The sequence below is a fragment of the Ptychodera flava genome, chromosome 5 (assembly GCF_041260155.1).
Source record: "Ptychodera flava strain L36383 chromosome 5, AS_Pfla_20210202, whole genome shotgun sequence".
In the NCBI taxonomy this organism is placed as follows: Eukaryota; Metazoa; Hemichordata; class Enteropneusta; family Ptychoderidae; genus Ptychodera; species Ptychodera flava.
In genome coordinates, this window is record NC_091932.1 from 41926673 (window position 1) to 41952937 (window position 26265).

General features: G+C 35.6%; 1 protein-coding gene across 1 annotated transcript in view; it reads left to right on the forward strand.

The window, feature by feature from the left end:
• The window catches only part of LOC139134003 (zinc finger protein 493-like), a 29526-nt gene extending 7409 nt beyond the window's left edge, over positions 1-22117 (forward strand). The window contains exons 3-4 of the mRNA XM_070700836.1: positions 1434-1556; positions 16655-22117. Of these exons, the coding sequence (XP_070556937.1) occupies positions 1434-1556; positions 16655-18750 (2219 nt within the window). The 3' untranslated portion in view covers positions 18751-22117. The remainder of the gene's footprint in view (positions 1-1433; positions 1557-16654) is intronic.
• The last annotated feature ends 4148 nt before the right edge of the window (positions 22118-26265 follow it).

A 26265-nucleotide genomic window follows, 5' to 3' on the forward strand; every position in this document is an offset into this window, starting at 1 on the left:
AATATTCAAACACAGTGATCAGATGAGTGGACTTCGTAGGTCACTAACAATACTCAAACACAGTGATCAGATTAGTGGACTTCGTAGGTCACTAACAATACTCAAACACAGTGATACTCAAACACAGTGATCAGATTAGTGGACTTCCTAGGTCACTAACAATACTCAAATACAGTGACAGATTAGTGGACTTCCTAGGTCACTAACAATACTCAAACACAGTGAGTCCCCTTTTCTTCAGTCTTTCCTATACATTTATTTCCTGTATACATAAGTTTATGTGCCTGAGAGCAGGTGACACTTTGCCAGACACCAGGAGGGCAAATTGTCTCCTGCTGCGAGGGCACATAACCATGTATTCAGGCAATAATATTTTTATTACATGCCTCTTCACTGTTAATGCTATATTGCATTTAATAGTTACATGCACGGCATTCTCAAACAATTTTACCATTATTGAACAGCATTAAACAGATTGTAACGAAAGTCAAAATAGCAGTGCACACATGGATATTTTAAATCTAGCATTACATGTCAGTGTCTCCATTACTTCTTGTTGCAAAAGTGGAACGGCTTCACTAGACAGAGTAACTATAGAAACCAGTATGTCGTTCACACAGCCCGCTGACTCCCTGGATGTTCCTATTCAAATCAATGCACTGATTTGCACTCATATCGAGGCATGTACCGTAATAAGATATCACTTTTATCAACAATAGGGCAACATGACTTCCAGAGTTTTATCAGATGTTTAGAGCAGTATTTGTGTATTGGTTAAAGTCATAGAACCATGTCAAAAGTTTTAGGTTTACAATGAAGTGATGAAAGAGCTGTTCCCACTGTGTGGTGAAATTATGAATGTCCAGGTTGCTTAAGATTCCAGCAGTTTTTTGAAACTTAGTTGTGCTGGAGCACATTGTTATGGTGTTTATATTTTCAGTGATCAAATATATTTTCAAATATCTGACCATTTTTCTTTTTTCAGTTAGGGAATGGTATCATAGATTTGCTGTTAATGTTAGGCCAAATAAAAAATAACGTGCCGTTCCTATAACTTGACTTACCCTATTTTTTACCTGCCAACCCTAAAGTTTTCAGAGTTTCGTAAACACGGAAGTAAAAACAATAAGAAAGAAAAAACCCATAAACATCACACATTTGTTACTTGGCATTTGATTTTTGCTTGAACGAGGAAGTCTTTTGTTTTTTTCCTTTTATCTGTATGATACATTTTTCTGGAAATGTTGTGGCCTGTGTTGACTGCCCTGACCCCCTAAAAATGCATATTTAAAAATAAAAATACTTTGCGAAGAAATTCCTGCCGACCTACCTACCCGATTTTGAAAAGCCATGTTATGGGAACAGCACAATTTATTAGTTTTTGGCTTAACTGTATAGCTTCTTGATATTGAAACATTTTTTATTTCTTTCAGAGTGTTGTGCAATTTTCAAAGGTCTAAAACATGTTTACAAAATGCATGAGCTAGTGAAACCATTAGAGACACTGACTGAAAAGATGTGTCAACAATATCAAGACAATACATTATCAATGAAAGGTAAGGGTATACAGGGCAGATGTTGAGTTTGTTTGGTATGGTGTGTTTATATGTATCTGCTTGTGGATCTAACACAAGAATATGCTACATACATGTAGTGCACATGTCTACATCATTTTGCTTTTCAATGCAACATTGTAATATGGCAGCCATTTTGTCATGCTCAGATCTGTTGCATGTACATACTGTAACTCAATAGATTTTCATTCCAACTTGACTATGAGTGTGACCATGTTTTGCGGTAAGTGTCAGTAAGTTTGATGTCAAATGAATGGCCTAAGGAAGGATTCACTACCTCCTAACACAGTACAGCTGAACTAGTCTCGTACCTATAATTTTTAGCGACGAAGTTACGTAACTGAGGAAGCTTATAGAGTTGGGAGAGGCAAAATTGACGTCATTTCCGTCAACAACTTCCGTAAAACTATTTTGTCACACCACGTGATCAGTGTTATTTAACGACTACACTAGCATACCTCCATGGCATACCATTCACGTTGCACACTCACTGTCAGCAAAAATACCAGATCGTGTTGAATTGACATTATAATTGAACTTAGAGCGTACGTGTGAGTGTATTGGCTTACATGAAAATGCGATAGACAATGATGCATTTACGTTAGAACGTCCATGCTCGATCAAATTGTTTTTGTTCTGTCAGTGTAAATTACGAGATTGGTGGATGTTGACGGACATCATGCGTGCGTTTGGTCCTGACATGCATGTCATTTCGATCTCCTTTTTACTGTGCAGGGGAGAATGAATAACATTCCTCGTGGGTTTCAAATATGTCAAAAAAATACAAAGTTTTGAGTGGATTTACGATTTCATTTGTAAAATTACGAGCGAAAATTTCAGCTTCCCATTTCATCAGCGCGACCGTGCAAGAAACCACCTCAGTCTCGACATCATGCGTGCGTTTGGTCCTGGACATGCATGTCGTTTCGATCTCCTTTTTACTGTGCAGGGGAGAATGAATTACGTCCCTCATGGGTTTCAAATATGTCAAAAAATAGGAAGTTTTGAGTGGATTTACGATTTCGTTTGTAAAATTACGAGCGAAAATTTCAGCTTCCCATTTCATCGGCGCGACCGTGCAAGAAACCTCAGTCTCTACTACCTCCACATGTAGTACCACACGAACATGAAAGGCCGGCCTCTGAAACAGTCAGTGTGTAAGCCTGTGGAAATTTGCGTAGTGTTTTTTCTCATTTAATTTGGCAAATTATCAGCAAAAACCTCAATAATTCAAGGTAACCCTTTCTTCTCAATCGCTTCCTGGAGTTTCAAAGTCATACCAACGAAAATGAGTGAAAAATTTCGATGCAAAAATCGTGCATCGGCGAGAGTAATATGCGTAAGCTTAAAGAGACTGAGAGTATTCATAGAGAAATAGCCCATGATTCGAGCTTGGTTTTCCTGTTTTTCGTTTGAATTTTGGCCAAATAGTCGCTTTTTAGCAGGTTTTGAAATTTTTAAAGCATCTAAAAATATTAAAATGACTTTTCATTAACAAACTAAAAAAAAAAGTAATAAATTCAATTATTTATCTACAAAAAAAAAAAATTTCGGCAGGCTGAATCATGCAGCTAAAAAGTGAACAATCAATGTTTTGGACGAGTGCATATGTGTGAGTGATTTTTCGCGGGGATTCCCCGACCGTTCATTGCTGTGGCGCTCGAATACGCAGTCAGTTTCTGTGAAACGGGATGAAATTTTCTTTCAGGCGAGGCGTTTCAAGTTACTCTTTAGAAAAGTTACTTATTTATCAGTTGTTGTTTTACTGTTTCATGACACATGTTTCTGATTCAATCACTTGTTGACCTGAAAAACAACGATATTTAGTACTTTTTCAACAGACTTTTAGTAAGTACCCGCGGTACAGCTGTCAAAACACTATCGTTTTCAAAGTACATTTTGAGTGAACTTTGTAAATGAACATTCTGAACCATTGTGTAATGTTATGCTTGGAATTTTGTTGCTTTTGAGGTTTATTCGTGGTTTTTTGTTTCTTTTATATCATCAAACATTGACAAGTAAGCTTGTAAAACTAGCCTTAAATCACTTAAATTAGAATTATGTGTTACTTTCTGGTTTTGTAACATGTAAAGAAATAAATAAGTTGATTTCTTTTGATCCTTTCCACTTATTGGTATTTTTTCCTGGTTTAAAGTTACTAATATCCTTAACCTTTAGTCTCTACAATCTTAGAAAAAATGAAACGATTGATTTAATAAAAGAAACTTATTGTGACACAGTTCAGTCATTTTCTCAACTCTGGTTCAAAATTCAGTGTGCTATACTCATATCTTGGCAGTGCTGAACTCTTCTATCATAGTATCTGCAATTGAAGAATTACTTCACATAGAATAATTTGTAAATGTAAATCAGTGCTGTTTAAGATTATTTAATTGTCAGGGTGTTGCCAAATCTTGTGTGTATATAAGTATGTCCGGTTCTGAGATGAGCTATATTGGCATACAAAAGGAATTTGTTGATAACTGACAATTTAATTAATACAGTCAATTTTGAAATTTACTCAAAACTTTTGAGACTGAATTTGAAACTTTACTAAGGATTTTTGGTAGCTAGAGGGGAAACAGACATACTAGTGTGATGGGCGGACCAGAAAGTCCATGGAAATCGAGCAGGTTGTTCTTACATGAACATTGCTGTTTGGTGTGTTGATTCAATGTAACACACTATGCTAACATGTTTCAACACCCAAGGAAACATTTGTAACTTTATAGTCAATGCGACATATTAATAAAATTATTTTAATTTTGTATTTGAATATCACAAAACAATGTTGTGATCATCGCAGTCCAGCTAGCTGTTATGAGTAAGCATGTGTACTTGGCTGGACCGATCAAGTTTCTGCAAAAAATCATTTCACCATCAATGACAAGCTAAAGTGACGTCTTTAATAAATGTGTCCATTCAATATCCAAAGACAATCAAGGCTATCAATGACACGAAGAAAGTTTGTTTAGAATTATATTTTCGTTTTAAACTACAGTTCTTTGATGCAGTGTGGTCGTCTGGCAATCCATCATCACGGCAGATGTAGTGCATGCAATACACAGTCCACACTGTCCAATCATGCGTGCTTATTTTCCTGTTATAATTCAATTGTGTCAGAATTTTGTAGCAAGGAACATACAAAATCTTGTAGATAAATCAATTTGGATGATCTATGTTGATCTATGCAAATTCCAAGTTTGGTGGACATGTGAAAATTATATTTTTTGCCTTCATGTACAAGATGGCATGTTTTATACCAAGCTGGACGCTCACTGCTAAAAAAACAATAGGTTTTATTACAGTTTGTCATTTCCACCCTTTCTTTGCATCTTTCTCAGCAACATTCCCCAAACCCCTCTCCTTGCATCCCTACCGCTAAATGCACGGAGGAGCACAGTGTCATATCATTGACGCTATTTTTAAGGGTTGAAATTCTGAAGTCACAGGCCTGTATGAGCTTTACTGGGGTGCTCCATGATTTAAATGAACTACAGAGTGGAGGAGGGAGTCACAGTCAGAGAAATTGGAAGAAGTATGTTATGATTACTTGAACCACACCACACTTTTTAAGGACGGGGATTTTTGTCAAGTCATATTTGGACTGTGATGTCTTTGCTAGTTGACAGGGTGCCATACATGTGAATTCGAATCCCATCAAGAATTTATTGTTTATGGGTAGATCTCAATCCATGGTTTTTAGATTACTTCTTGCAGACTTTGAGTACATACCGTACATTTTAGCCCTTTGTTTTTGTTTGAAATTTTTATCAAGTCAGTCTATAGTTCTACTCAGGAATAAAATAGATGCAATGTGTTCTACAGACTCTAACAAAAATAATCATGTGATGGTGGTACAAACAAACCAATATGCACATGTTTTTGGAAATAAATGTGTTTCTCTGTGTGTTGTGTGTAAGGCTGGTAAATGACCTGCGCCCTGAAGGAAATTGGCTGACTTTGCACTCATTTAACTTGAAGTTGTTTACTAAGAACTGTAACAGGAAAAATGTGCCCAGAAATGTATATGTTTGCCGCCATTGTGTGAAGTATGAATGCCAGAATTGATTTACATAATTCATTGATGTTTAGCATCAGCTTCAGGTGATCAGTCAGCTAAGTGTGCCAAAATGGCATCATTTTACAAGTGGTATAGCCACAAACGGATGACGTTAAATCGCTGTACACAAAACCCAGAGGCTTGTAATTATGGCAATGTGTATTGTGTACGGTGATGTGATATCATCAGTTTGTGGCTATACCACTTGTAAAATATTGCAGCCAATACAAATTGATTGTCAGACATTTTCATGTCATTTGCTGAGGTTTTACTTGATATTCAGGGTTCTCAAAAATTTTGAAGTAGGCGGAAAATTCAGAAAAGTAGGCGGTTAGCTTCTGTGTGCAACCAGAATCCCTGGGCGGGCGGAGGGTTCTGAGCAATTTCATGCATTCTTATACAGTGTATAAAAGGCTATTCCAACATACACACAGGGGGAGGGTTTCAGGGAGGGGTCCCCTCCCTGTGTGCAAGAAATTTTTAAAATTTGAAGACATTTTGGAGTAATTTCATGCATTATTGAACTGTATGAAAGACCATTTCAGCATGAGAGTGTTAAGGATTATTTTTAAATTTGAAGACATTTCTGAGCAATTTCATGCATTCTTATACAGTGTAGAAAAGGCTATTTCAACATACACAAAGGGGGAGGGTTTCAGGGACAGGGTCCCCCGTCCCTGTGGGCAAGAAATTTTTAAATTTTGAAGACATTTTGGAGTAATTTTATGCATTCTTGTACAGTATTAAAGACCATTTCAGAATACAGAATAATCATTATCATTGCCAATTACAACATGTTTTCAAGGGATAAAGTTTAAAAAAGTCAGAAAAATTAATTTGATATCACTCGGGCCTGTCAACTGCATTCAGTTGACAAGGATAATAGCAAAATTTTACCAGACTGTTGTGTAGAATTATGTTTAGCTCATGACTTGAACAAACATTTTGAAATACATCATAGAATGGGCCTAGGGTTTCACAACCCAGGTAACGATCCGCTAGAATCCTGACCAGCCTGGCTGTACAAAGTGTTTTACTGATTTAAATAAACTTGATTGAAGATACAGTAAAATCAAAGAGTTTATTCAATTCAATGAATTAGGGACGATTCAGAATTACTTCCGGGGGGGGGGGGGGGGGGGGGGGGGGGAGGATTTTCAGGGGGGGGCCACCCATTTTTCCCAAGAAAATTTAGGGGGGGCCAGACAAAAGTACCACAATCTTTTAGGGGGGGCCAAGAAAAAAACACCAATTAAATATTTGCCCAGAATTTCTGATCTCTACAAAAGAGGACCATAGACGCTACCTGGGTGACAGATAAACTCAACATGTTTAGTTAAACTCCTTTAGCTGCCAAATTCGGTAATAATCACAGTGGTTTGTTTTATGCATCTACTGAAGTATCTTGTTCTCCTCCCTGAAGCGTTATGAAATGTCCAGTATTTAGCATGTCAATACAAACCATACCGGTACAGTGAACAGTCAGGATTGTTTTTGTTGTAAAGAGATCTCAGATCAAGTCCAGATTAGACTTCATTTATCAACAATAACAATGGTCAACACTGGTATGTTGCTAAATACAGCATTGGGTGGTCTATGTAGTGATAGAATAACAAACAAATGCTGATACACAGAGATGAACATTGAACAAATGCTAAAATTACAGCAAATGTCTTTTTAAGGTTGGGTTTACCTTGTTGCTTGTAAAGCAGTTGAAAGTTGCATGATAAAGAAGTGTTAATTTATGCAAATGTTGCAAATCACCCGATTTCTTGGCTTCTTTTGCCTCCCAATTTCAAAATTTCCAAAGAATTTAACTCCACTCCGGCTGGGTCAAATTTTCTGAAATTTCACATTATGTTTTTTTATTTAGCAATAAAGCTGTTACATTTTTAATAAGAGGCATTTTGAATAAGAGGCATTTTGATTTTGCTGATCATGATTTTAATAAATTATTAGTGTCAGTCTTTAGACCCCTACAATTTTAAAATGAGGATGGATATTGCCAAATAAAATAGTTGTTTTTTCTACATGAATACTCTCCTTTCAAGTGAAATATTACATTTCAGAAAATACTGTCTAGTTTTGACTTAAATTAATTTTTATCATTAATACAAAAATTGAGGTTTTTTACCCCAAATATACACCCACTTCATCCTTTGAGTAAACTACTGCTACTGCTACTCTTCTTTTCTGCTCCTTTTTTCTATGTTTCATTCGCATCAATTTTACCCTTTCTAAATTTTTTAAATGTTCTACATAACTTTTTACAGTGCTTACATCTACTGTAAACTTTTTTGAAAATAAATTTATGGCCGTCTCATTTTCAAGGTGCTTTTCAGCGAATAGTTTTTTAATGTTGAAAATAAAAATATTATGTATTACTGTCAAAAATATATGGTGAAAATTTACAAAAGGGTTGATTTTCCAATAATCCTGTATGTGCATCCAGAAGATTTAGTGGCACTGCACCAATGCTATGGTGTCGGATTGTTGAAATATTGTGTACACAAGATATTTGCTGTAGTCCAAGAAGTGATCTCAGTGTGTATGAGGCTAGGAGAAATGTGGATAGGCTTACACATTGTGTATTGATGCTAATACTTTTGTGTCCCATTCATTCTGATATGTATAATCAAAGATTTCACAGTGGCGGCTGGCAGAAAAGGCAAAAAAAACCAAATTAACATGTATAATTGTTTCGTGTCATCGGAAAACATGCGCATCATGACTATTTTAAAATTAAAGTTTGTTAAAAAATTTGAAATATGAATGCCCTGTCAATTTTGAAAAATACTGCCGACAAAATGTGAATTTTGACTTACACAGGGTTGTCTGCATTTTAATATGAACATTGGATTGTGAATGGAATGAGCAGATAACATGTGAATTCATGTTTTGGATAAGGTGTTTTGTCCAAATGTTCTAAAATATTCCTCAGCACTGTTGCTTTCAGTGGCAGCTACTTGGTTTTATGACAACCAAATTAGAAAAAAAGAGAAAATTAAAAACAAAGTTGGCTTTCACCAATTTTAATTCCTAATGTTTAAAACTTTCACCGTGAGTCTGCAAATATTCAGCATCATCAAATGAAAATGTATGCTGAACGTGTGCACGTACATGTACATCTCACTTTCCAGAAATATCTGGATATCTGCAAATGATGTACCATTAAACTTCAAGATATATATCACTTTGCCAATTATCTGCTCCTCTGATTTTCTGTTCACCATTTCTAACTGACATCTTTGCTTGTCTTTGTGTGCATCATATGTATCAGTGAGACATAACGAAAAAAGTATTCATATTTAGTAATTAACTTTTCTTCAGAAATTTACAACCAGATATGTTTATTGCTACCCTTTCCAAAAGTGTGCCACTTGCAGTCCCTGCAAATCATTCTTTTTATACTCACATAACCCTGAAATGATTTGTTATATCATCGATTAAATGTTCACTACAGTTCCTGCAACTTGTTAGACTGGATATGTCTATAATGTATAAGCATGCATGTATATATTAGGGGGGGGGGCATGGAAAAAAAACAGGAAAGATGAGGGGGGGGCCATAGATTTTTTCTATAATTTACTAGGGGGGGCCATGGAAAAAAAATCACCGAGAAAATAGAAAATCCTCCACCCTCCCCCTGGAAGTAAATTCTGAATCGTCCCTTATAGGAACACAATTTTCAGTGATTTTAATTCACTGTACTAACTTCACAATAAAACGAATCCGCGAGCTGATTATTGATTTTTTACTGATGTTGAATATAATTGAAAAAGAGAGCTAAATTCAGTGTTCAGTTTGATAAAACCTCAAACTTACGACACTGAACGCCAGCCTGTACTACACCGTGTGTGTACAAAGCACTGGTAGTCAATTTTAACACAGTACACACAACGCGATATCGGTCGACCTGAAATTTGACACTGTGATCGACATAGCGTTTCAAAAGTACGAAAAGTGAGACCAAGTAATTTTTTGTTTATTTAGATTTGATCTAAACCTCCCAAAACCAACAGACAAAGTCAGAAAATCAAAATTTTCAAGCGTCGACTTTCTCTTCCGCGATGCACACAACCACGGCCCCTCCACAAAACGCGATGTCGATCGACTTGAGTTGACATCGTGATCGACCATGGATAGATTGACGTGGCGTTTCGAAAGTATGAAAAATGAGACTCAGTAACTTGTGGTCACTTTAGATTTGATCAAAAACCTACCAAACCCATCAGATTAGGCCCTACTCTTACGTAGAAAACCAAAGCTCTCAAGCGTCGACTTTCTCTTCCGCGTTTGAGCGAAACAAAAGTCGGCTTCATTCGGAAATGGTCGGCTATTCGCAGGCATAACGTAATTGTATGTTAGTCCAATTTTCGGCTATACCCGATGTGAACGTCGGAATAATTCGGGCTGTGATCGGGAGAGCGAGGTTGACCTCGAGAGCGATTCCCAGTCACGGTGTACAGTACAACACGTTCGCTGATCGCGGTACTACAGTGATAGCAACAAGTTCACCGCGTAAATTGCTAGACTACATATAGCCACTACGGCACTTCTGAAATATTATCTGCGGCTTGCAAGACCACCAAAAACATCTAATTATTGTTATCAAAACCAGAATTTCCGGGCCAGAGAGCGAAACAGTGCTGAAAAGTAGCCGGCCAAATACGAAAGTAGCCGGTCAATTTGGCCGGCATCCGGCTAAAAATAAAACGCTGATATTGATCTCTCTGATTACTCATGGTTTTGATAGCTATGCTTTCATGTATACTCATATTGGACTGAAGAGTTAAAATATATATTGCTTTCACAACTTTGACTTAAATATTTTACATATGTGCCCATACTTTTTTAGTCCCAGGACGAAGTCCAGGGGACTTATGGTTTAGGCTCCTTCCGTCGGTCTGTCCATGCAGATATCTCAGATATGCCTGAGTCAATTCCTTTCAAACTTGGTACAAGGATAATACACTATGACATACATGTGCACGCCCATTATTTTCAATGTGGCGTGTATAATTAGTACTGATTTGCATAATTAGTTATTTTTGAAAAAGAGCTTTCTCAAGAGACTACCGGTACACAAAGTTTGATAAAGTTTGTACACATGTTGGTCACACAGAGCTCTGATAGAACACAAAGACATCTCTCAGTATTGTGTCAATTAATTGCTAATTTGCATATTTTATGAATTTTCATAATTCCTCTAATACTTCAATAAATACTGACTCAAATTATATGAACCTTACAGATGTTTATGTACCAGAGCTGTAACTTTGTACAAAGCCATTAAGCAGGATCACGTCAATTAGAAGCTAATTTGCACATTTGAGAATTTGTAATTAGGATGCTGTATCAAGAAATACCAACTCATATTTGATGAAACTTGGTACAGATGGTGATATACAAGAGCTGTAGCAGTATGCAAAGACAATTTAGCAGAATCATGTCGTGTAATTGCTAATTTGCAGATATAATGAATTTCATCATTGTATAATATGTCGAGAAATACTTACTCAAAATTGATGAAACGTGGTACAGATATTCATATACCAAAAGATATAACTGTGTACAAAGACATTTTGCAGGATCATGTCATTTAATCACTAATTTGAATATTTGATCCTTTTCTGTAATTAAGGAAATATGTCTAGACATACTGCAGCAAATTTGATGAAACTCAGTACAGATGTTTTGCACACACGCGTTGTAATAGTGCAGAAAAAAATTAGTGATATCTTGCCAGTGAATTAATTTTGCATATTTAATGAACATTCGTAATTAGTGCGCTATGTCCAGAAATACTGCACAACAATTGAAAAAAACGTTGTGCAGAGATGTTAATCTCTTTATTCTCTGATAGTGTGTGAAGACATTAGGCAGTATCATGTCAATTAATTGCCAATTTGCATATTAAATGAATTCTTGTAAGAAGGCTGATAAATCAAAAAATACTTCATCAGATTTGTTGAAACTTAGTAGAGATGTTGAGCTCTTGTTGCTTTACCTGTGTATAAGGACTTTTATCACTATCATGTTAATTAATTTGTATATTTAATGTACTTTCCTCATTAGTGTGATATGTCCAGATATACTGCTTCAAATTTTATGGAACATGGTACTGATGTTGATCCTCTACTAGTAGTGTAAAAGTGAACAGCAACAACCTGTTGATAAATTATTGCTTGACTTATTTAATGACCTTTTGTCATTAGGGTGGCAGCCCAGATTGGTTAAACAGGGAAACAATGTTTGTATTAGAGATCTATATTCTGAATGATGGCACTAAATCTGATGACACTTTCTGCTGATGTTGATCATACAAAGATTTATCAGTCAAGAAAGGCATTTTAAATTTAGCAGTACATGTATCAATAGCTATTATAGGAAGTCTCTTCTGTATGGGGACATTTTTGGTTCACATCTGGTGTTCTGATTTTCTTATGTCAAGAGCCATTGCCTCGACTGTTTTCTTGTGGATTAGTTGAATTTTGACATTTCATGAGCCAGGGCATGACATACCTAATTCTGTCCAACTTGGTAAAAGGTCATACATTTAGTTTATTACTAATAGGCGAGCGGCAGGCTCACCTATTTTTCACACTTAATGTACCCACCTTACATACGGCCACATCATACATCATTTGAAAGCTTATTATCTCTACTTCAAGAAAATTGACGATGTGGAGCTGCCAAGTAGGGCCATAACCCCCTAATTTGCATAATTCACATGGGTACCCAATTTGCATAAATGTGATATAAAATTAGGAAATTCATTGTTAACTACTCTAAACACACTTTTAAACTATGATGTGATTTATCAAATGAAAGGTATTTGCATGTAGAATACAAAATTGATATTCGAAAAGATATTTAAAATGGTTTTACTGAAATATTTTCATATTAATACTGAAAAAAATATTTTACCCTTTTGAATAACAATATTTTAAAAATTTGAACACATACAGCCACATCATACAGCCACATTATACATCATTTGAAAGCCTACTGTCTCAACTTGAAGAAAATAGACAACATTTAGCTGTCAAGTTGGGCCTTAGCCCCTAATTTGCATAAGTCCCACGGGTATCCAATTTGCAGAAATGCGATTAATATTCTATATTTATTATTCAGCACTCAAAACATACTTTTAAACTATCGAGTGATATATAAAAGGAAAGGTATTTGCATGCAGAATACTAAAAAGACATCCTAAAAGATATTTAAATTCATTTTACTGAAATATTGTCTTATCTATATTGAAAAAATATTTTCCCCTTTTCAATAACAATATTTAAAAAATTTAATACAAAAAGCCAAGTCGTACAGCATCATCATACGTTATTTGAAGCTTACTATCTCTTCTTCAAGAAAATTGACAATGTGGAGCTGTCAAGTACGGACGTGGCCCTTACTTTGCATAATTTACATGGATACCCTATTTGCATAAATGCGATATAAAATTAGAAATTTATTAACTACTATAAACATACTTTAAACTATCGAGTGATATATCAAATGAAAGGTATTTGCATGGAGAATACAAAATGGATATCCAAAGAGATATTAACCCTTTCACCCCCAGTTCCCTGTATACAGGTCCAACTTTACCATAGAAAACAATGGATTTGGGACAAACCATGGTGGTGAAAGGGTTAAAAATGATTTTACTAAAATGTTTTCGTACTAATGTAGAACAATATACTTTCCCCTTTTGAATAACGATATTTCAATAATTTTAACACATAGAACCGCATCACACAACCACATCAAACGTTATTTGAAAGCCTATTATCTCTGCCTCATGAAAAATGACGATATGCAGCTGACAAATAGGGCTTTAATGATTTAATTTGCATAATGCACACGTGTACCTAATTTGCATGAATACGATATAAAATTACTAAAATCCATTGTTAAGTACTCTAAACTTACTTTTCAACTATCAAGTGATATATCAAATGATAGGTATTTGCATGTAGAATAGAATCATGAACTCCAAACGTGTATTCAAAATATTCTTATCGAATATTTTCAATTAAATCGTAAACATCTTGACTAGTTTTTAATATTCAAAATATTGTGTACTAAATACAAATAATGCTAACGTTATGGGGATAAATATCTGAATTTGTTTTGCAATTGATTTTTTGTTTATTAAGGATATTCAATCTGGAACTTTTCCCGTCTAATTCCCATATAGCTGAACAACAAGAATACATAAAACCAATTGGAACTAATTCGGATAATTTGGTCTTCATATTTTGCAAATTTTCTAAAACGTTTAGTGCTCTATAGTTGAGTGTTGAAGTATAACAAGCAGATGAGCTTAAATTTGCAAATTAAACCGACATTACTTCACCATCCAATTATCCCAAATTAGTTCCAATTATAAATAGCTGTGTGTTGAATGGCCCTTTTGTATTATTGATGTCATTTTTGTTTCAATTTCTCTAGAAATCTTGTTTTGATGGAGACATCATTGGTTACTACATCTGTGTTACATCTGTATTTTCAGTTCAGTTATGTGGAATATGTAGACGGAAGGCACCATATTTCATTTATCGTATTTATTGTTATATAATGAAGGAAAAGCAACTCAACACACCGTTCATATCTTCGTTGTTTGCATTTTGTGTATGATATTGTGTATATTGTCAGTGTATATTATGTTTGGCTGTTTTATATAAAGTGTTAATTAGCCATGGCGATTATTCCAGTTAACAGTAAATACTAGCATCACTTACAAGTTGGGACGCCCACGAGGAAAGTTCGTGGGCCGCCCAATTATAAGTGGATGATGCAGTCCAACCTTTCACAGATCAAAATTCATTACTATTTTCTCAAATAAATTGTGAAAAAATAAACAACATACATCAAAGATACGACAGATTTTACACGGAAAATTGAGACAATAAAAGTTCCGGCCAATGCAACATTGGTAACACTAGACATTGTTTCAATGTACACTAATGCAACGCACAATGAAGCAATGGAATCAGTCGACAGAGCATTAAATCAGGAAAGATCATCAAATGATTGCATAATCAAACAACCAACAACAAAATACATGATAGCTATGCTGAAAATGATCTTGAAAAACAACACTTTCAAGTCAACAGTGAATTTTATCGTCATGTATTTGGGTGCGGTACGAGATCTCCAGTTTTACCAGAAATTCCCGACATTACATTTCAAAAGACGAAATGAGAATAATTCAGCAACACACTGAACAAATATCGCTCTGACTGAGATTCATACTTTCAAATTTTTGAAAGCTCTTCTCAAGAAATCATATCGTTAGACCTCATTATCTATAAAGGTCATCGGTGGAACAAAGAGAACATTCTTGACTGCAAAACACACACAAAACCAACAGATACATTGCGGTTCATGAAACCAAACGGCAACATTCAAGGGCCTTGTTAAACGCGAAACATTACGATACACTAGAACAATCATGCAACAACAAGGCAATAGAGAATACAAGATATTTTCGAGATAAAAGTAATGAAATGCGACCAAACGATTCTAAATCTTGTTTAATTATTACTAACTTTAGAAAATCGGATGACATTTAAATGTTATTAAATTTTCATTAAATTAATTTCAAAACCTTTGAATCGTAAAAAGTAAAAGGGAACCAAAACATTTTCAGGTCCCCTATATGCAGATCAAAATCTCTTTATGGACATAAAGGGGTACGGCCTTCCTTGATAGCTCCACATTGTCAATTTTCTTCAAGTAGATATAATAAGCTTTCAAATGACGTGTGATGTTGCTGTATGATAGGACTGTATGTGTTAAAATTTTTAAAATATTGTTATTCTAAAGGGGAAAATATTTTTTCCATATAAATATTAAAATATTTCAGTGAAATCAATTTCAATATCTCTTTGAATATTCATTTTGTATTCTACATGCAACTACCTTTCATTTGATATATCACTCAATAGTTTAAACGTATGTTTAGAAAAGTTAACTATAAATTTATAATACTATATCACATTTATGCAAATTGGGTATGCGTGTTTATTATGCACATTAGGGGGTTATGGCCTGATTTGGTAGCTCCAAATTGTCAATTATTTTGAAGTAGAGATAATAAGCTTTCAAATGATGTATGATGTGGCTGTGTGTTGTGGCTGTATGTGTTAAATTTTTTAAAATATTGTTATTCAAAAGGGGAAAATATTGTTTTCCTTATAAACATGAAAATATTTCAGTACAATCAATTTCAATATCTCTTTGAATATCCATTTTGTATTCTACATGGAAAGACCTTTCATTTGCTATATCACTCGATAGTTTAAACGTATCGTTAGAGAAGTTAACAATAAATTTCAAATGTTATATCGCATTTATGTAATTTGGGTACCCTTGTTAATTATGCAAATTAGCAGGTCATGGCCCTACTTGGCAGCTCCACATCGTCAATTTTCTTAAAGTAGAGATAATAAGCTTTGAAATGACGTATGATGTGGCCGTATGTAAGGTGGGTACATTAAACTCCTAAAATAAGGCCCTTTTTGGGGATTCGTCGCTCGCCTATAATGTCTACTTGTTTACAATCCAATCCAATTTGAACATCTGTCAAAATCAGGGCTTTGGTACCTGCGTTTCTTTTTTCATGCGCATTATATTGACTTCAATTTTTAGTCACTTCTAGTGACAAAGTCCAAATTACAAGGGAGACTATGTCATTGTCAATGACTTGTTCATATCATAATCTGTCCCTTGCTGTGCTGTGCTATGGATGTGACCTAAGGTTTGGATTGAAGATTGGTATGATGGCTATTGCTGTGCTCTTAACTAATCCAATAAAATCCATGAAAAAGTTCAAGTTTCGTCCAATATTACATGAAGTCATCAGTAACATCAAAAGCCTACCTCTCTCTGTCCCAAGAGTGCTCTATGGAGCCATGGATGTACAAAATTTGTACATCCATATGGAGCCATGGATGTTACTACCTTACTCTACTTAACTGTTTGATATTTATCTCTTCACTAACAGATGTATCAATAATTGTACAAAGCCTTGTGCTACGTGGGCTGATTACATTGGAATATGATGTGTCCAAACCAGAGAACAGGGATGAAGACCCAACTCCACACCATGAGGGTGATCATATTGAAAACCAAACTACATTACACAAAGATTCCTTCAGTTTGGTGGAGTGCCATTCTCATAATGGTGACGACAATGATGGTGAAATCAGCAATGAGTGTGGTGAAATTTATATGAACAGCAGTGATGATGGAGCACATGGCTTGAATTATTCAGGGGCACAAGAAAGTGAATGCGAGGGGCTTGCATTGATCCATTCTGAACTCAGGCCATTCCGACGCATTGAGTGCAGTAAAACATTAGTCTCAAATGGCAATCTTGAGACACATACTTTGACCCACTCAAATATCAGAGCACATACATGTAAAAGGTGTGGTAAAACATTCAGCCATAAAAGCAGTCTTAAAAGGCATATGTTAACCCACTCAGAGATCAGACCGCATGAATGCAAAGAGTGTGGCAAAACATTCACGCAAAAGGGCAATCTTAAAAGGCATATGTTGATGCATTACGATGCCAGACACCATGAGGGTAAAGAGTGTTATAAAACATTTGCAAGGAAGCGTAGTCTTAAAAAGGGTATGTTGACCCCCTCAAGTATCAGACCACATGAATGTAAAGACTGTGGTAAAACATTCAGCCATAAAAGCAGTCTTAAAAGGCATATGTTGACCCACTCAGAGATCAGACCGCATAAATGCAAAGAGTGTGGCAAAACATGCACACTAAAGGGCAATCTTAAAAGGCACATGTTGACCCACTCAAATATAAGACCACATAGTTGCAAAGAGTGTGGGAAAACATTCACACTGAAGGACAGTCTTAAAATGCATATGTTGACCCACTCAGAGATCAGACCACATGAATGTAAAGAGTGTGGTAAAACATTCACACTGAAGAACAGTCTTAAAATGCATATATTGACCCACTCAGAGATCAGACCACATGAATGCAAAGAGTGTGGCAAAACATGCACACTAAAGGGCAATCTTAAAAAGCACATGGTGACCCACTCAAATATAAGACCACATAGTTGCAAAGAGTGTGGGAAAACATTCACACTGAAGGTCAGTCTTAAAATGCATATGTTGACCCACTCAGAGATCAGACCACATGAATGTAAAGAGTGTGGTAAAACATTTAAAGTGAAGGACAGTCTTAAAATGCATATGTTGACCCACTCAGAGATCAGACCACATGAATGTAAAGAGTGTGGTAAAACATTTAAAGTGAAGGTTAGTCTTAAAAATCACATGTTGACCCACTCAAATATAAGACCACATAGTTGCAAAGAGTGTGGGAAAACGTTCACACAGAAGGTCAGTCTTAAAATGCATATGTTGACCCACTCAGAGATCAGACCACATAAATGTAAAGAGTGTGGTAAAACATTTAAAGTGAAGGACAGTCTGAAAAAGCACATGTTGATCCACTCAAATATAAGACCACATAAATGCAAAGAATGTGGCAAAACATTCAAACAGAAGGGCAGTCTTAAAATGCATATGTTGACCCATTCTGGTGTCAGACCACATAAATGTGAAGAGTGTGGTAAAATGTTTCGCAGAAAGGATGATGTTACAAGGCATATGGTGATCCATTCTGGTGCCAGACTGCGTGAATGTATAAATTGTGGTGAAAGATTCAGCCACATAAGCAGTCTTAAGAAGCACATGATGTTGACCCACACAGAGATCAGGCCACATCAATGCGAAAAGTGTGGTAAGACATTTAACAAAGAACAGGATCTTATTGGGCATATGTTGATCCATTCTGGTGAGAGGCAGCATGAATGTAAAGAGTGTGGTAAAACATTTACACTGAAGGATAGTCTTAAAAAGCACATGTTGACCCACTCAGAGATCAGACCACATGAATGCAGAGAGTGTGGTAAAACATTTCGAAGAAATGGGGGTCTAATTGACCATATGTTGATCCATTCTGGTGCCAGACCTCATGAATGTAAAGAGTGTGGTAAAAGATTCATCATAAAGCATTCTAAACAGGCATATGATGACCCACTCAGAGATCATACCACATAAATGCAAAGAGTGTGGTAAAACATTTAAAAGAGAAGATGGTCTTATTGGGCATATGTTGATCCATTTTGGTGTCAGACAGCATGAATGTAAAGAGTGTGGTGAAACATTCACACAGAAGGGCAGTCTGAAAATTCACATGTTGATCCATTCTACTGTCAGGCCACATAAATGTAAAGTGTGTGGTCAAACCTTCACAGAGAAGTGCACTCTTAAAAATCACATGTTGACCCATTCAAAGATGGGACCACATGAATGTAAAGATTGTGGTAAAATTTTAACTCAGAAGGGTAGTCTTATAAAGCATATGTTGATCCATTTAAGTGTCAGACAGCATGAATGTAAAGAGTGTGGTATAACATTCACAGAGCAGGGCAGTCTCAAAAAGCACATGCTGGACCCTTTTGATATCAGCCCACATGAATGTAAAGAGTGGTAAAATATTCAAAAGAAAACTGGGTCTTCATGCCACATGGGCATATGTTGATCCATTTTGGTGTCAAACCCCATGAATGAGTGTGTAAAACATTTACACACTAATCTTAGAAGGCACTTGTAGACCCATTCTGGCATCAGACAGCATGAATGTAAAGAGTGTGGTAAAACATTCACACTGAAGTGACATCTTAACCCTTTCACCCCCAGTTCCCTGTATACAGGTCCAACTTTACCATAGAAAACAATGGATTGGGACAAACCATGGACGTGAAAGGGTTATTAGGCATATGTTCACCCACTCAAAAATCACATGAACACAACAGCTCAGATATTAGACATTACAAGACCATGGTAATATTTTACCTTGAAATAATGATTCTATGAGACTTATATTGATGAAACCCGGATGGGTCATAGCAATCAAATAAAGAATCTGACACCAATTACACAGGATTGTCGAGTTTTGTTTGTTTTATTTATAGAATCCTAGGGCAGACATAAGAGACATGTGATGCCCCTTTGAAGAACAGACCTCTTGAAGGCAAAGAATGATGTAAGACATGCATGCAAAAGCTTTCACATGTAAACATCAACGTAAGCTGGTAAAAGATTTTCATTAGAGAAAAATCTTGGTGCATACAAATTGATCCAATAACATATCAAACCTTGTGAATGCAAAGAGTGTGAGACAGAGGGAGTAAACTTGTCTTAATATAAACATGTTAACCCTTTAAATACCAGGCCTTGCCTAATGTTAACTAAGAAAATAATTCAAACAATAAAACCATCCTTGATATACCTTGGTGAACGCACTTAAATACATGACTTCATGAAATACCAATAGAACATATGAACTTGGGCTTTCGATATCTAGATTGTTAACAATTTGTTCCTGACTGTATCTTGAAATTATTGATATCTTTGGTTTTACACTCATACGGCTGACAATGTTTTTCTTCATCTCATGCAAAGTCTGTGTAATAAACTAGCTCTGCTAAATTTTTTCGTAAAATCTGGTCCTGAAATTAGGGACATTTTTGTATGCTGCTGTAAGTACTACCAATAAAATTACAGTAGCTCTTATGAGGGCACTGTTAGAATAATATTATTGAAAAATATTATGTCTAGTGTTCCTCTGTGACAGGTTGGTCATTGTATGGCTGATCTTTCAGCACTGAGAGGGGTAATTTTCATGACTGTAACCATGCTATGATTATGGTATTATTCAAATCATTGAATTACAGCTACAGACTGTTTTTAGCTCACATTTGATTAAATCATTGTGAGATTATCATATAAGCTGAAGTCGGTGGTGTCTGTATGTATGTATGTATGTATGTATGTATGTATGTATGTAAGTATGTACGTATGTACAGTATGGCCGTCAACTTCAAAAACTCACAAACCGCTGCTCTTTTTAGTGCGGTATTTAATCTGTGGATGATTCCTGGGCTGTAGATGCGATTTTGTTCAAATGAAGTTTGCAGTGCCCAAATTATGCAAATGAGCTTAACTAATGTGAAAATTGTCAAAAACCAATAACTCCAGAACCGCTGGTTTGATTGCTTTGAAAATTGGTATGCAAGTACCTTAGGTAGACCTTATACAGTTTTGTGTATGTTGTGAAGATATCTTGAATTTTAAATTTTTGCTGAATTTTTTGGTTATTTCCTCATTTTAAGTAAACATTCTTCTTCTCTGAAACCGCCAGCCCAGTTTCTCTCAAATTTGGGTTGGATGTTTGCAAGGGTGTTACCCTTCTGATTTGTTGAAATTACGACAGACTTTGAAAAATTACTGTTTTGGAGCAATTTTTGTCATTTTTGGTCAAAAAATCGTAAAGAATATTTTCTTTTTAAAGCCCCTGGACAGAAAGCTTTTATATTTGGTACACAGATGTCCGGGGATGACAATAGTTAGATATATGGAAGTTGTCCTGAAATATACAAATTTGTATTTTTAAGACAATTTTGTCATTTTTGGTCAAGAAAGCTTGTTCTCAAAATTGCTTATCTGATAGCTTTGTAATTTGGTACAAAAGTCCTGAGGGATGTTATTAGATAAATTTTCTGCTCAAAGTGTTGGGAAGCCCCCAAATTTTATATTTTAAGTAGTTTTCTCAGTTTGTGACCTTAAATGACCTACACCAACCCAGGATATGTTGTGAGACAGTTTCGAAGGCTGTGAACATAATTTTGTCATATTTGGCATCGATTTGTAGTAAAATTTGACCCAGATAAAGCTGAGGTAATTTTTTTCATTACGGATCAATTTTTGCAATATTTCCATGTAAGACACATAAGAACTAATGAAAAATTTGGATCCAGGATAATTTCAGATGTCCTAATCACCCCCCCCCCCCACAGTGGAAGGCATTTCACTATCTGTAACTAATTTAAGTGCTGTTTACATTCGAATGATAGCACTCATAGCATTAATTAAAAAATCCCCAAGGTTGTAAATATATTTCCTACCATCTGGCCTTATGTAAACATGATAAACAAAGGGATGGAACATTTGATGTTCAGGAGGGGGTAGGGTCTAGGAGATTGATGAGGTAGCATTACTTTTTACCAGATCCCTTGTACAATTTTCCCGCTCTTTTTTTCCTCACTCTTTCAACCTTTTCTTTGTGTCAAGCCTTCTGTGGTTAATTTTTTTGTTGACATTTGCTTATGTATGTAGGATGTGCTTGTCATTTTACCAATAAACCTGTAAGCCCATCTGTCTATTCGAAATATATAGGCGGTCTTTAAAGCACATATTGATCCACTTAGAGATCAGACCACATAAAAGCAGAGTGTGGTATAACATTTAAAAGGAAGGATGAGCTTATCAACCATATGTTGATCCATTCTGGTGTCAGACAGCATGAATGCAAAGAGCGTGGTAAAACATTCACACACAAGTGCAGTCTTAAAAGGCACATGTTGTCCCACTAAAAAAATCATAATATAATAATAATAATAATAATAAGTAAACATAAATGCAAAGAGTGTATACCGGTACATGTACAACCTCTGTGTATTGAACAAATCATCGATAGGTCTCTAAACTTTTGAGTGTCACTGTTGTCCATTATACCAGTTACATTTGGTAAAGCCTGCAAGTATTCTTGTCAAATGATGAGAAACTTACTTTCTGGGCAGAATCTTGATAAATTGGTCTTTCATTGTCTGGTTGGTGAAAAAATATCCCTAAACCAAAATCCATGAACTATCAGCCATTTTCACATTGGGATACCAACTTCACAAAATGGTAGCCCAAGTGGACTACCAGGAAAAAAATTATTTTAAGCCCTGCTTAATGTTAAACATTCATGATATATCAAGGTGTTTACACTAGAGTATCTGACCTCATGGAAAACAAATAGAACAAATGAACAATATCATGCTTTTTACAATATGTTCCCGACTTAATCTTCAGATTATTGTCATCTTTATGAGAGATGTGTCATGTTGGTGTTATACTCATAAAAATAATGGGAGATTGTGATGTAAAAATGCTGTCATTAGTTGCATCTTAGAATATGGCTGACAATATCTAGCTGCATTTTGGTGAAATTACAAGTTGTGTTATAAATTTGCTCTATTGTATTCTTTTACAACATTGCAATGAAGGATATGTGTTTTATGCTGCTGGTAGTATTACCAATAAAATCACAGCACCTCATATGAGGGCGCTGTTAAAATAACAGGTTTGAAAATTATTTTGCCTTGCATGTTTCCATGTCACATGTGACAGGTGGTCACTATATGGTTGATATGTCAGCACTAAGAGAGGTTGTTTTGCTGACTATAACCATGCTATGAATATGATATATTCCAACTGTTAAATTACAGTTTCAGATTATTTTGTGAAAGTGAGTCAAAGGTCATCTTGGTGATGCAACATTGTGTCAAAAACTTTGGCTCCCATACTTATCCACGTCCACAAAAAATCGGACGTCTTTTTCTGTGGTGTATACATATTACGAAGTTGTATTGGATTTCTTGGCATTTACAAATGGGTGCTGACCTTTTTAACTTCTAATTTATGCTGCAGCTTCTGCTGCCATGTTTTTCTTCAATTGTGATATTCACTTGTCTCTATAACCTAACAAGACATTATGCTTGGAAATCATTTTGTGTCTAATATAATTTTGTGTTTTTATGAAAACTGCACGGTTAAAACACTCCAAAATGGCCAAGAAATCACTTCCTTGTACTCAAAATCAGTGGTACAATTTATCATATCAAAGTGAAGATGTCCTCTTGTAATGTTGTACTGCATGGAATTAATGTAATTGACTTAGTATTATTGGATGATTCTGGATAGGTTATAATGATTGTGATTATTGTACACATCAAATACAAAGATGAAATATGCCTCGGCACAAGGTTTTGCAATTTGAGCTGGGAATTCTTGAAGAAGATATGTGGCATTTTGTTTTGGGATCAAACACTGCAAAAATCGTCCTAAAATATTGCAGGTTTTTTATTTTCCACATGGCCATACACAGTGGTATATGTGCCAATGGCAGCTATTCTTACAGATTGGAAAAACTGCCTCTGTGTGTGTGTGTGTGTGTGTGCGCGCGTGTGCGTGTACTCCTCTGTTGACAGAAATTGGACTGGGTTACCATCAAGCAGTCAAAGTGTCTCGTCGGGAATACTGATAAAAAAGGCACTTGTCCCAAAAGTCTTCTGGATGTTTAAATGTACCGGTATGGAATTAAAAAGTTCAAAAAGCTTTGCAAACACTTCATATAACACCATATTTTCAAAAATTGGAGCTAGTTTTCCCATTGTTATAAAAGTTATATCGTGAACATTGCCGTGACACTTATTTCTCTTGTTCAACTTGAAAAATTATTTTTGTGCACAAAAGTGCTCTTTTATGCTGCCTGCTCAGACAGAGTGAAACCATGTTCGCATTCTGTTTTATGTCCTTTAGGTCAATTCTGTTTTCTTGTCATAACTCAGTTTTTGCCTTAAAACGGTTTCATGAAAGTTAAACCTCCTGATTTTCACCACCCCCCCCCCCCCGTAAAAAACCGACTCCCTTTGCTACCCAAAACATCCTTGTTCATCAGAGCCGTTCAAATTTTCATGGCAGCAACATTGTATCGTAGGCGAGAGAGCATGGATGTAAAAAATGGAGAGAGGCAGCCATCTTCTTTGTTTACTTTGTTGACAATCAAATTGCAAATGTAGTTCGGGAACACACAAAAACTCATTACGTTTATCGCACATTATCGACGTTTACTTTACAACATCACAGGTGATATTCTACGGTCAACGTCACCAAGATTGATCCATATGGAGGTGGGTATATGATAACAGATGATGTAATACATTGATCATGGTTCCCAGATTCCATTCAGAACCGTCAACAAAAAAGTGTCATGACTGTGTGCATGATATCGCGCACGTTTATATCATCAGTCGTCCGGTAAAGCCACCTGAGTAATGTACACACCCGACACTGGAACAACAAAAGTTGTGAGAATGAAAATTCACACAATATTTTCAATATATTTTAAACCATATATTATTTTGAACAGCGAAATGGGAAAGTTGTGAAGCAAGCATATTTGACTGAATCGACAAGTCAATCGACAGAAAGTCAAGCGTAACTTTTGATACTATGATGATGTTCACTCACCGAGTGCGGTTCCTTCTTCTTTTTTTTTTTGAGGTCTATCAAAATAAAAAGCATCGGCTTTATCAATGTAAGTACGATAGACCACGTTATTATTGACAAATATATCATACCAGAATATTGATGATGTAATCAATACTGCGATCTGATGGTCGGGACGTGAAAATAACCGTGATATATCAGCAATATAGCGCGGTTGGCATATGCGCGAGATCTCGGCATAAGCAAAAATCCTTTTGTGACATTAGACGCCAGAATTTCAATATGCATGCTGTTTATGATATAATAACAATAACCTACACCCTGTAACGGTATACCACTCGGTTTTGACCAGTCCACTTCATATATGCAGTCGCTATCGCTCGTGCTCATATGTCGTGAACTGGTCAAAATCCAGTTTTATACATGTTTATGCTTAGACGAAACTTCGGGATTAAAATTGAGTTGTCAAGCAAAATGTATTGACGTATCGGGATCAGAATTCTGCAAGCACAATATCTGGGAAAACATATCGAAAATTACAGCTGATGAAACCTTTGATATTTTAAGTTATTATTAGCATTTTTCAACCATTCACGCTTTTATCTGCTTTCATCCGCCGTAGACATTCTGTTAAATGATTTACAAAAGGAGGTAATTAAATTTGACTCGCAAAAAAACCCCCAAAACATAACGAATAAAAGCTGTATCGGCTGCAGTGCATTTCATTTCTTCAACGTATCAATTCAGCATATACATGTTTAATATTCATTGGGTTTTTTTGTTGACAACTGATTTCTAGTTTGGATTAGAATTAATTCAATTCTCAATAGTCGATGGCGTTGTATTTTGTTCACAATGTGTAGATCGACATACTTTCAATTTTAAAATCTTGAGGTCTTGAGAAGTGAATCTTCTCTAATAAAACAAAGCTACTGAGAACGTTTCTGAAATTTAAACCTATTGGCCATTGCATGGCAATTTTGGGAGGGTTGTTTATTTTATGGCAAACACTTTAATTTTACCATTTTTCGTGCAGCATTATTTTGAAAAACAAATCCATCCCCAATAGTGAGTAATTTCTATCCAGTCCCTAAATAAAGCCATGCCTGTAGTGAAAAATGAGTGTCTCCGGCAAAGCGCCCCCAACGGATGTTTCAATATTGCAGTTACTAGTATTTGTGGCGTGCTTGTAGAAGCCGAGACAACAAATTATAGACAATGTCTGTTATGCAGAAAGTAATTCTACATTTGTTGAGATTAAAATATGCAGACATGTCCTTCATACTAGAGTTTCTTTTTCTACTTTGTAAAGTATTCACTTCCAATATCAATACAAACTGTGTTAACACCTGAATTGGATATAGACTAGTGTATATAGACTGTATATAATACAGGAAAAGAAAGAATACGCGAAAAGAAAGGTGTCAGAATATTATCATCAAAATTGTAGCTCCT